The sequence below is a fragment of the Sturnus vulgaris genome, chromosome 16 (assembly GCF_052056855.1).
Source record: "Sturnus vulgaris isolate bStuVul1 chromosome 16, bStuVul1.hap1, whole genome shotgun sequence".
In the NCBI taxonomy this organism is placed as follows: Eukaryota; Metazoa; Chordata; class Aves; order Passeriformes; family Sturnidae; genus Sturnus; species Sturnus vulgaris.
In genome coordinates, this window is record NC_142258.1 from 10,609,834 (window position 1) to 10,623,174 (window position 13,341).

Sequence of the window (13,341 nt, forward strand, 5' to 3'; positions counted from 1 at the left end):
GATTGGACCATTTAGGAGCTGCATTAAAAATAGTCTGCACTACCCTGTTGGGGATTGTCTAGAAACCATATGCACCTTAACCTCCACTTTTTATATTTGAACTTTGTATTTCTGGCCTTTTTTTAATATGAAATTCTCCTAAGAAATACAGGGGGAAAGAAGCACTTCTGTCAAAGGTAAATGTCTGAGAATTGCTAGTTCACAGGGTTGGAAATGTCAATTGGGCTCACAGGAGTGACCGAAGAGGTTGAAGTGAGAAAATGGACTTTAGCCTTTTGCTCAAAATTAACTCAGATTCAGCTGTACAAAGAGTCGGGGATTTTTATATGTACTGGGATAGGGATCAGAAAAGCTAAAATATGATGACTAGAAGCCTTTTTATTTCAGTACAAGTGAAGAGTACCTTAATCTCCAGTAAAATAGTCCCACTACAGGCTTGTTTAGAGAGGAAACTTAATCAATGGTTTAAAATAAGAGAGTATGTATTACTGAAGGTTAGTTTAATTCTGTGACAAGATTAGGGAACCCTTTGGGGTACCTTCTAATCTTGTATTCTGGAATAAGCTGGGGAAGCCAAGACAGACCACTGGTTTGTGAAATACTGGCAGTTTTTCTCCTTTGTAGTTCAAACAGATATAGCAGAAAATATTCCTCCATTTCAGTGCAAGAAAATTATAAAAAGTTAGAGATGTACTTTTAATCTTTCCAGTAATTAGATAAGAAATGTTTAATTTTTTAAATTGCTAATTACAACTGAAGCGTAAGTTTTAAAAAGTTATACCTAGTGATTTAATTTTTTTATGTTACTCATATTACAGGGTATTTACAGTTGCATTCATGGAGTACACATTGAAGAGAAAAAGAAGTCTCCTGACTTTTCTTTGACCAATTCACAAACCAACATGTTAAAACTGCTGCGAACAGCAAAAAACATGACCAACATCAATCCTTCAAGAGTTGACTCCCCCAAAAGAACAGCTGATTTTATTCAGAGGGGTTCTTTAATTATGGACATGGTCATGGATAAAGGAAACTTGATATTTTCTGATAACAGATCCTTTCAGACAAAGGACAACTTTTTTGGTGACAACATTAGTGAACTGCAGACACTTCCTGGCAATCGACACAAGGACAATCTGAACAACTATGTTTTCCAGGGGCAGCATCCTCTCACACTGAATGAATCCAATCCAAATACAGTAGAGGTTGCAGTAACGACAGAAACAAAAGTGAACTCCAGACCCAGGCAGCTTTGGATGAAATCTGTTGAATCTTTACGCCAAGATTCTGTACGTCAGGGCCAAGGTTCCCAGAGAGAAAACGGGACAGAGGAGAACAGGCAGCTTTCACTGAAGAGCCAAAGATACCTTCCTGAAGAGATTGTCCATTCAGATGTATCAGAGACATCAAGCAGAGCTACTTGCCACATGGAAGCTGAAAACAACAACAAGCACCACAAAACCAAGGACAATTTTAAAAAAAGGACAGTAGCATCAAAATACCCAAAAGACTGTAGTGAAGTGGAACTGACATATCTGAAAACCAAACAGGGCTCTCCACGGGATAAAATCTACACGATTGATGCTGACAAGGAGCCAGGATTCCGCTTGGACACACCTCAGTACATCGAAAACATTGTCCTTCCAGAACCTGTAGAGCTTCCTGATGTTTACCAAGATCACAACGACAACTACAGGAAAGCCGAACATGCGAACAGGACTCCATCACAGAATGAAGACAGTCTTCCAAATAATGACCAGTATAAACTTTATCCAAAGCACTACACTCTCAAAGAAAAAAATACTTCCCTAGGTGACATGAACGATAGGTACAGACAGAATTCCACCCACTGCAGGAGCTGTCTGTCCAACATGCCCACGTACGCGGGGCACTACTCGACCAGATCTCCCTATAAATGCGACGCATGCTTGAGGATGGGGAACCTCTATGACATTGAGGAAGATCAGATGCTGCAGGACACAACGAACTTATCACTTCCTGAAGAAATCTATGAGCGTACTTGGTCACAAAGTAGTGCTCTGCAATATAATAAAAAGAATAAACTGAAGATTAGCAGGCAACACTCTTACGATAATATCGCTGATAAGTCCAGGGAAATTGATATTGGAAGACCTTCTCGTAGTATAAGCTTGAAAGAAAGAGAGAAATTTCTTCAAAGTAGTCCGTATGCAAGCATGTTCAGTGTTCCCTCAAGCAAACTGTTGAGCAACAAGGCCTCACTTTTAACTCATGCTCTGGAGGACAGTAAGCGGAGCAAGTCCCTGTATGCTGTTCACTCGGATGATAACCCTTTCCTGCACTCCTATCGTGATGACCAGCATTTATCCCTTAGGCGAGGTCCAGCTGATCTTTATAAACATTCATTGCCAACAAGAGGAAGAAATGATAATTATTTAAGGTCATCCATACAGTCTACAGCATCATACTCTTCCAGGGATGGTCGGATCCATAATGACATGTACATTTCAGAGCATGTTTTGCCTTACGTTGCAAATAGGAATAGCTTGTACTCAACTCCAAGGGTTTTAAATTCCTGTAGCAATACACGTGTGTATAAGAAAAGGCCTAGCATTGAATCAGATGTTTAAATTTTCCATGAACACTTTATCTATAGGGAAAGAATAGTTGCCACCATCTTAGAGGGAGACTTTTTCCTTTAACAGTATCCTGCTCTGGTAAATGATACATAAACCTCTCCCTTTCCCAATGTACTTTTGTACATGAATAGGTAAACTGGTATGCTCTCAACTATCCTTTTAAAATATGTCTTGTTGAAAAGGAAAAAAATAGCCATTTATGTATGCTTTATATATAAATGGCAAGTTGTACTGAAATAGCCCCAATATATGTTGGCAACTATGCTGTTTTGTACCTAATTATTTTACTATTTCGGTTATTCTAATTTATGTTGCTAAGTATCATTCAATGTACTTTTGTCCTTAGAAATGTTTAATGATTTTCTAGTACTGGATAAGCAATATGGTATGCATGTAGTATGACACAGACAACAAGAAATAGGGATGTATTTGCACAGATTCAAAAGTAAGACTCTAAAAGAGAACAGAAAGCTAAGACTTCCAAAAATATATTTTAGCTTCATAATCATTTTCAAAGCCAAATAATAATTTTAAAAATCCCCAAACCCCAGGACCTTAATAAATAAAATACAGTGTGTTAGCACAAATTAGTATGTTCCTTCTAGACTGACAGACAGTAGATGGGAAGGCAGTAACCCCAAACATGTGAACTGCTGTGTACCAAAAGGAAGCCCCATGGATATTGGTTAATGTTCATGTACAAATGCTTTTCTTATATTGCACATGCACTTACCATTACAAAGTAAGTTCATTGAAAAGTTTGCAGTAATCTTGTCAGAAATTTCGCAGCTGCCTAATCCAGAGTATATATTTTTAGATATCACTATATGGCACTTACTATGGAGCTGTGGACTTTATTAGTAACCTTGAGGCCTAATGTGTACGTAAGTTTGCATTTGCCCCTTACTGGTAATTACTCAGGGCTGTATAGTATTTCTTTTATTCTTTCACTTCCCAAACCAAATCCCAACCCACTGTAGTTCTTTGTTCATAGTGTATTAGTGACAACTAATTAATTGTATATTAATAGTATTAAAGCTGTTAATACAGTATCGAACACCGACAGCCATAAGTTCAGTGTGATCAGTGAGGAGCATGGTACCATTTATTTGCATACACTGAGAAGGGTTAACACCTTTGGAAGGACTTCTTCCTTCCACAGTATTGTGCATATTTGTTGAGCATCAGACCATTTTTCTAACCTCTCCAATCAAGTCTGTTATATAAAGTGAATATATGCACACATAACTAAGAAACAGTATCTTTATTATCACTTACTGATACCCAAAGGTATTCATGTAACAGGGATGCATTGTTATATGACTTTTCCTTCTAGAGATGTCAAACAGATTATTTCACAAGTAAAATGTCTGCTACACACCCCTTCTTACTCCTCACTGGAAGAAAAAACCCACTACATTTTAACCATAGGGGAGCATGAAAGGGAAGAGAGGAAGCCTTTCAGGAGAAGAGTGAACAGCTGTAAATTTAATGTCAACTAAAGAAGTAAATATAATTGCTAATACATTTAACTCCTGAAAGTGTTCCAGAGGTGGTGCTCTCCCATTTTCCTGCTACTCTGAGAATTGCTTTAGGATTTTTGTGTAGGGGAAGTTTAGATTATTTAAGCATTATTCCCTCCATTTCACTGAAGAACAGTGAGCAGGGAAGCCATTACCACTGTGAATTGGAAAATGTGAATATTACCCTAACTCTTCTCTAAACTGAAACTCTTTTCAGCACAATCGTGCCTGTCAGCTGTAATTGAAGCATCTGCATGCCAGAGGTGCAGTATGCAAGGTGTTTAATTTAGAACAGCACATTGCAGAGCAGAGTTGCAAATGGGAGATAATGTAAATGATGTGTAGGGAGAGTCAAAGCTTCTAGAATTTTGTTTACAGATTTTTTTTTTTTATTAAACAGATTTAAACTGACTTTGACTATCGAAGTCCAGAATGAGTTCTTGGTATTTGCAAATGTATTTGTACCTTCACCGTGATGGTGAAGGATGACATTTTTTTAAGGAATGAAATGTAATGAGATTTGGACTTCTGAGTCTCTTTCCAGCTTCCAAAAATCTAAGTATACTATTATAAGTATGATCAGAAAGCATATCTATGAGTATCTCTATGCTGTTCGGGTAAAAATATGTTTTGGGTATTCTTAATTCAATATTTGGTCATAATTATTGGCCCTGATTCACATGGGATGCTTTCTGGTTCCTCAGTGGAGGGAGTTTTTATAAACAGAAGTTCCTTACCTGCCCTTAGAGAGACTCAGATTTCTTAGGAAGAGTTATGTGAGCTAAGCAGGGTTAGGATGTCTGTGGGATACACACTACTTGTCATGAACCCAGACCTTTTCCCAAAGACACACGTATGCTTTGCTCTTGAGTCTACAGGAAGGCAAATGCACTGAGGGTATAATATTGTAAAGACTATAATAAAAATATTTCAGGCAAATTTTAATATCCAATCCAAATCGTTGTATATTAACTAAAATCTGAAGTGTTTTGAACTATCTGGTGTGTTTCAGCAGATACAATATTTGCTGATGTCATGCCAAATCCTGTCATGGAAGTTGTTGAGCATTTTACCAAGTAAATCATAAAACTCACTGGTGGCTCTTGTCTTTCACATCATCATAAAGCTCTCAAGTATTTGTTGATCTCTCCAAGTCTTTTGTATCATCATCTCTATCTAACCAGACACACATTATTCAATATTTATACAACTACTGTATGTGAAGTTATGGAAAAGAAAAATTCCCATTTACATTTTCTCTCTTGAGATTCAGTTGTAAACATCCTCAACCCAGGTGGATTTATCTTTCTTTGAAATGTACAAGCAAATTAGCTACAAAAAAAATATATTGCAGTGTTTGCGTTTTCTGTTTTGAGCAGATTTCTGGACTGTAGAGATTTATTATTATTATTATCTGCAATATGCAATACAACCACCTGCCCTAAACCAAAATAATGAGACTGAGGGAAGACTTGATAATGTTGCACAGCAGTTGTTCACATGGAAATATAAGATGCTTCCTTAAAGAGGGAAAAAAGCCCCACCAGATATTGAAAGTAGAGGGAGTAAGAGTCTGCATGCACTTGTTGTTTTGATTTTGGCATAAATCCGAGTGGAGGAAGGGGGAAGGAGAGCTGAGGCAGGGCTGTGGGCAGTAGCTGGTGTGGTTGCAGATGTGCTCGTGTAAAGAAGAAGCAGCTGAGAAGTTGAAGAAAAATCTTCAACAGAGCCACAAGCCACAGCTTGTGAGGCTCAGCCATAGAGCGCGTGGAATTCTGAATTTTGCCTGAGCTTTGTTGATATATTTGCACTGACTTTCAATTAAACTGAGATCAAGACTTTCTGTATTTCCCTCTCTCTCACTCTAGCTGCTGCTATACTTGAAGAGGAGAAAAGAATCTTCCTGCATAAGTGGCCATCCTTTCTGTACCTTTCTGGATGGTGCTGGTGACTTGTTACATTTTCCTGATTACAGCTCTAGCAGTTTGTTGGTCATTCCTATCACCAAGATTTCCTGTGACTCCAGCTGGAACTGAATCAGGCTGTAAATGATATGGGCCATTCTTGGTAGCATGTCCTGTAGTGTTACACTGCTCCTGGACGACACCTTTTGTGGAGGCAGGATATTGAATTGCTGAGGAATGCAGTAGGTACATGGAGGTAAAAACAGCTACACAGATGTACCTGCCTCTTGCTTTTTTTTCTCTTTTAAAGATATTGTAGAATTTCTTCATGTTTTTGTCTTTCCCTTTTCACTACAGTAAATTTTCCTTTTTTCTCTCAAATAGATTTTGTGTTCTGCTTGTGTTTCTTAGAACAGTGTAGCCACCCACTAATTTAAAAGCATGGAAATAAGATATTTTAATATATAAGATAAAATTAAGGAAAATTAAGAGATTTTGCATTTCTGGAAAATTTAATTTAATGTTTTTGCAGCTTTTACTCAGAAGTCATTATTCTGCTATCTAAGAAGCTTGGTTAGGAAAAAGAGTGCTGTGGACAAACAGAAATGAAATCACCACCAGCTCACCGTGTTTTGGCAGCATCTCATAAATACATGTCTCTTTATGGTCTTTCAGGAACACTTAAGAGGTGAAATAAGGCTCACAAAGGAAATCAGGTGTGGTTTATTTTTCCTGATGAAAGCATATATTTTTATAGAGTTTTAAAGGAAGCAAAGGCTAGAGCTGTGTGTAGCTTTGGGTTTCTGTGCTGTCAGGCTAAGCTCTTTCTGCTACCAGTGGGGAGAGAGAGAGAAAGCAAGAGAAAGCAAGAGAAAGCAAGAGAAAGCAAGAGAAAGCAAGAGAAAGCAAGTTCCCTCTAGATGGAAGTTCAGAGGACTGAAGGCTCTGGAGCAGTTATGTGGGGGATGTGTCCAGAAATATATTACTTCTCTCTGTTGACTTTTTAGAAAGTATAGGCTCCTAACTCAGATATCTCAGGTAGGTGGGCTTAGAAAAGCAATGGTCTGTTTATCCCCAACCTCAAAAATCTGCCAGGTAAATCTGCAAGTGAGTACCAGGTTCAGCCTTGGAGGTGTCATAAGTTCCTCTGCTCATGCAAATAGGGTTTTTGTGGGGTTTGCAGTACCCCCTGTGTAGCTGGGATAATAATTTGCTTTATACCATGTGACTATCCAGCAGGGGAGAAAAGTGTCAGGATCTATTCCTTATGAAATAACTTGGTATTTTCATATTTCTGCAGTGCAGCATATGCACCTTAGTGATGGGGAAGATTTTGGTACTGTTCCCTCCCTTGTTGGGTTTGTCAGTGTAGAACAGAAATTGTGTCACAAATCTAAAGGTCTGAGAATCTGCCTGGATTTAGAAAGAATTAAAGAGGTGAAATTTTTTTTGTTGCTTTACATTGCATTTAAGATATTTGATACATAAAACTTAGTGACAACAGAACTTTTATGAAAAAATCCTCTCCTACTTAATATAAAAGAATAACTATCCTGTGGCTTGGCTAGATTGTGTCAAGTGTTAATCACCACATTGTGTGCTTCTTTCAAGATGAGTGTCATACCTTCCCTTGCCAAACTTTCCTAGCTCTGGTCCTGTCTTAGCTGAAAAGTCCTTTTAAAGCAGATACATTTCCTGTGTAGGACAGTCTGGTTTGCAACATAAAAACAGTCTTCCAGGGATAGACTTAAATTATTAAATTATTATTTTCTCAGCGATGTTTTGGGTTTTTTTATTTTTGTTAATCTAAACTTCCTTTCTATTGAGAGCTGAGCCTTTCAAACTTAGCAGTACTGAAGGAACTTCTGAAAGAACATAAAGGCCTTTCAAAGTGTGACTTACAATACGAGCCATTTCCCTGCCCAAACTCACCTGTACTGTCTTACTGAAATGTGTTAGCAACATGTCAGCATTTGAGGGAGCTCAGTTTAATCACAGCTGTGCATTTCTTTGTGATGGCTCTAATACAGACAGGGACGTGGTGTGATGGAAGGAAGGCTCGGTGTGCTCTGGCTGGAGTCACCTGTGAAGCTGTGGTTAAATGGGACTAAGCCTCACAGCCGTCCTGTCTCTTCCATGTTTCTGGTCATGCAGAGTCTCTGTCTGATGTCCCATACTGTGTGAAAGTCCTGTCGAGTTCCTCAGCTGTCCTTGTGGAGCTGCTCCCATGCTCACCCCATTCCGTGTCTGTCACAGGGGAGGTGGCTGCTGCTGCTCCCGGTGTCTTTGCCTGATTCCAGGGGAGCTGCAGTCCTGCCCTGCTCTGCTGGGGAGGGTTCCTGCACTCTCTGTAAATAAGCTCTTCATTTATTTCCTTCACTCAAGCTTTAACTTTTTTTTTTCTCCCTACTTCTCTTGACTTGTGTACAGAGTTTGCGCTCTAAAAATATGTGCTCTTCCAAAGTCCTGCAACTTTGGAAGGCAGGAATGCAGGTGTGCATCACCCTGCAATGCAGTGGAAATGCACTTGGTTCTCCTCGTGGGATCATGAGCTTTTTTGTTCCATACTGCAGAATGTATCTGCCATGGTTGAAAACGTTCTTTTTTTTTTTTTTTCTTAAATTTCTGCCATTCTAACAGCTGTAAGAACCCACTGCTGATTTTGTCATATCTATAATTTAAGAACCAGAAATAATATAAGTAAAAAATAAGTTACCTCACTATTTACCAGGTTTTTGTTGTTTTGCACTTAAATGACAATTTTTACTCCTTTTGCTTAATTCTTTACCTGTATTGGGAACAAGGCTAAATTAGTAGACAATATAGCCCTGCTGTAACATTGTCATGCAATACCTTTATTAATAGATAACCACACTAAATATAGTATTACATATTTAAAAAAGAGATGGTTTCGACTCTCCAACTCTTAAAAAGTAGTGGTGATAAGCAGTTATACTACTAGATGTTTTGTCCTTTCCCTTTTGTATTAGTATTTGTTTTCACTAATATATTTCAAAAATTATATTTCTGTGCACGTTAGAAAACTGTGAAAATAAATACCAATAAATATTGTGATACTTATTCAGTGCACTGTAAAGTTCCAAGTGAGATGATACTTTGCTTGGGAATTGACGAAAGTTTCCTCACTTCTCAGAAATGGTACTAAGCTTTAATGTGGGAAAATGGTAATATTTACAATGACATGAAATTTTAATGGAGAATGTCTTGTTTTGCACTTCTGGTACTATTAGAAGAAATGATATGTTTTTCTCAGCAAATGCATCATGAGATTACATTTTAAAATTTGTTTTGTGCATTGCAGTACATAAGAATAACCGCTTTGAAGAGATTTGTGTTACTTCATTACTACAGCATTCTTTTGTCTGACAATATTTTTCCTGAGCCCGTTAATAATGGTGTTTAATGGCAAAAAACCTTTTTGGGAATGTATTTTGGCTTCTGTCTCACCTTGCAAACCCTGAACTTGGACTCGTAGTGCTGCAGCCGAAGGCCCTGACGAGGCTGCTCTGCCTTTCCGCGCTCCTGGGGACGGGGACCTTCCTTGTTCCCAGCTGGGACCAGATTAGAGGAGTCCAGAACACTTTTGGAAGATGTGCTGTGCAACAGTAGAAGTGTAAATGATCTTCAAAAGTGAAAATAAAAAGGAATTGGGAGGTTCACAGTTAGCCACATGAGCGGGGGTGGGGGGGGTTTGTGACAGGGGTCTGCAGTTTTGGAGGAGATGATAATTTTTAACTAAAGTAATTTGAATTCTATTTAAATTTCTGAAAGTAAGTGAAAAAACGGGAGTTTTCTTTTTCTTTTAAAGCCAAAGTCTTTACATATTCATACGAGGTTTCACAGGAAAATGGGCCAAAGAATACAATTAAATATGCAAATGGTTAATCCTATGGAAAAGGGTATCCTGTAATCTTGATATGCACAAGCATATTAATGGTAATAGGAACGATGTGTTTAATTTTCCTGTATATTGCTACGTAGGTTGCACTATTTTGAATGACACAAGCCTGATATTTTAATTACCAAATACCATAAGATGCTGTTTATTAATAGTTTTTAACCTTAATATATATACAGTATACACAGGAGTGCGTGCATACACCTTCCAACCCAGTCATGTGTGAGTAACCTCCCAAAGCCGTGGGACACACTGCAGCAGTGCTTTAGTTTAAGTGGTTTCTCCTTTCCAAACCTCCCACATCTGGAAATCCTCTACCAGCATTTCTTGTAGTGTTGATACCAGGTACAGAAGGGGCTAAAAGACTTGTTTGGGTCAGGATTGCTCTGTGCTAGGACGCATGAAAACATTCCTGTCCAAAAGAGCTGGAATCGATGCTTGCTGTAATAACCAAGCCATAGCAAAGGCATTTTCATGCTGGTTTAAAAATCTTGGCCAGAGAGGCTCTGTTGGCCTGGTGACTGACCTTGAACTCAGCATCAGCTCGTGTGATCCACATCTGATCCTTAAACACGTTACTTAAGGCAGCTGAGGAAGGATCCTCCAGAACAAAATTCCCAGGGAAGAGCCGCTGGTGTGTTCTCCTATGCAGACTGGGCAGGCTCCAAAATGGGTTTTGCATGGCAGGCAGGATTCAGCAGTGCTGGGTAAGGCAAATCAATTCTCTTCATGCACAGGCTTTTGTGCTTGCTGGTACTGGTGATGTACAGATTTCCACTGAGGAATGAGTGTGGTATTTGGCTTCTTTAATGAATTTATACTGCTGTAACTAAAACTTAAAAAAAATACCTTGGAATCATTTGTAGGAACTAATTCCTGAGCTGTTTTTGAAAGAGAAAGTTGTATAATTACCCATTTTTCCACCTCAACCAAGAAACAATAAATTCTGTAGGGTCAGATTTGCTGCAAGTGTTTTGGAGCAGAACTTGGTTTCAAGAAGATTTTTGCTTAGCTTATTATTACCTGATCTAGATTTGGATTCCTGAGGTGGACAAAACACCTTTTGACTTAAATAGGGGTGTGTGAGGGAGTGATGGGAGAGCGGATCCTTAGTGCAGTTCATGCTCAGATTTTAAAAATCCCCATGTTTTAAAACCCCATGTTGCAATGGTTTGGAAATTGCATCATGTTAAACTGTGTGCAGCTAGGAAGGAAACTCATGCAATTCCAGTAAGAACTGTTAGCAGTTTATACTTGATATCAGGTATAATATTTCGGAATAGCCCTGCTGATCTCCAAACATCCATTTAGCAGCAGGGAAGAACAGCCTGATCTCTGTGTCCTCACACCCACATGCACAGTGGATCTCATGCCTTCGCTGCTGAAACCTGGAGGCACAAACAGAATTCATTAAGGTGTTAGGCACACTCCTACCTGATTCTTAACTCATCACTCCATTTTTATGCAAAATTTGCATCCATACGTGTCAGGGTCTCACAAGCACTTCACTTGTGAGTTAATAATGCTGATTTTAATTCATCAGATTCAAATTCACACTAAACCTGAAGGGCATTTTGTGCTTCCTTTCATCCTGTTTAAGGATGTTTGTGGGCTTAGATGAAACACTAATATTTCTGTGCTGCTAAACAAAACCCACCAGAAATATTTTAAAATCTCAAATTACACTTTGAAGAAACCTGTTTTTTACCTGTTTACTTGAATAATGTCAATTTAATGTGTTGTCCTGATCAGTTTTTGTACATATACATGTGTATATATATATGAGCTATATATAAATATGTATATGTATAAAGTTTTTGGGAGAATGAGGGGCAAGACAGAAATCCAGTGTTGTGATAAAAGTTCTTCAAGAATTTAATAACAGTTTCAAGTAATGTATTGTTGTTTTGAGTTTGATTAGAAGTTATTTGCAGTTGAACTATGAAAAATTAAATGCAACCGATAAAAAGAGAATTCACAATATTAACTTAGGATTTTTTCACAAAGAAAATTAGTTACTAGTACAGTTGGAAAAAATTGGGTTTTTTTGATGGGGAAAAGAACTCCAGGTGTAATAGTTTGTATCAATTACATGGAGCACTAACCTACATTGCACTAGGAGAAATTTGCATGCCAAAAAATAAAATTTTACCAGAAATCTTGGAGCCATTGATTTCCATACACAGTAAACAAAAAGCCTATCACTTCTGTTATTTACTAGTGCAATTTGCTGTAACACTCTCAAAAGTGTCATACTTCAAACCGAAGGGTAAGTCACAGATTTCCAATTACCAGCAAGGAATAGCAGAGATTTGAAGAGCTCTTAACACCTGGGGAAATAAATCATGATGTTAGAGTAGAAATAAAATAATATGGCTGAAGTGGAATCAACCATAAAATAATTATTTTTTTAGCAAATCCAGAATTTCATTATAAAATTCACAGTGTAATGGATTCTTCAAAAGAAAGGGTTTTGGGGGAAAAAGAGAAGATTTAAAATCTAGTTTTGACATTCCAATGACTGCCTGTTTTATTAGCTATGTTTAGCAAAGTGAAAGGCATTTGAGCACACGCAGCTTCAGCTGCTGTGTGGTCAGACACGTGAACCCCCAGCTCAGCTCCCCTGCAGCCTCTGTCCCTTCCTGAGACCTGGGGGAGGCTGGAGCTGCCCCGAGCCCCCAGTGCAGCGTGGAGGGGCTGGGAGTCACACACCTCTCTCCTGTGTTCACATCCTGTCTCACTGCAGCTCACCCTGACCATATTCTAACCCAGTGCATGACTGAGTGCTAATACTGTATAAATATTTTGAAACATATCTTAAAACAAACAAAAAAAAAATGTTTGCTTCAAACTTTTTATGATAGAGAAATATATAATTATTATGGTTGTCTTACAAATTGTATTGTGTTCATTTTTTTGTTAAATATGTAGAAAAACATTAAGGGAATGGGGGACTTGAATGTCTGTGTGTACTGAAATGTATATAGCTATTTGGAAGAACACATGTGCCAAGTATAACATGATGTAAAAATTGTAAATATATGAAAAATTCATTTTTCTAATAAAGATAATTTCTGCCAATTAATATGAAAAGGAACAATGGTATCATTCTTGTCTGTCTTCCTTGTGAAATGAGACAAGACTTGTTTTTTCCTTAGCCATTGATGTGATTTGGAGGGTGTTAACAGCCACATGTTTTGAGACATCCTTTGCTATTAGAAATTATCTAGAGGTGAAGATGCCTGAAGCTAAAGCTGACAGTATGTGCTTGATGATCCCAATTTAATTTAATTCACAAAGAGGATGGAGACAATTAACTCATACCAAATTCCTTTGTTGTGAGAATGATGCTTTGAGAGGTGCTCCCCGAGCAGAGG

The 13,341-nt window shown here is 38.1% G+C and overlaps 1 protein-coding gene across 4 annotated transcripts in view; it reads left to right on the forward strand.

Annotated features, from left to right (window-relative positions):
* GRIN2A (glutamate ionotropic receptor NMDA type subunit 2A) overlaps nucleotides 1-13,064 on the forward strand; it is a 165,243-nt gene extending 152,179 nt beyond the window's left edge. For 2 of the 4 annotated variants that reach the window (XM_088174458.1, XM_088174461.1), the window contains one exon: nucleotides 819-13,064. In XM_088174458.1, coding sequence (XP_088030584.1) covers nucleotides 819-2,609 — 1,791 coding nt within the window. In that variant the 3' untranslated portion in view covers nucleotides 2,610-13,064. The remainder of the gene's footprint in view (nucleotides 1-818) is intronic. The other 2 variants (XM_088174459.1, XM_088174460.1) reach the window with 2 other exon arrangements.
* Nucleotides 13,065-13,341: the final 277 nt, after the last annotated feature.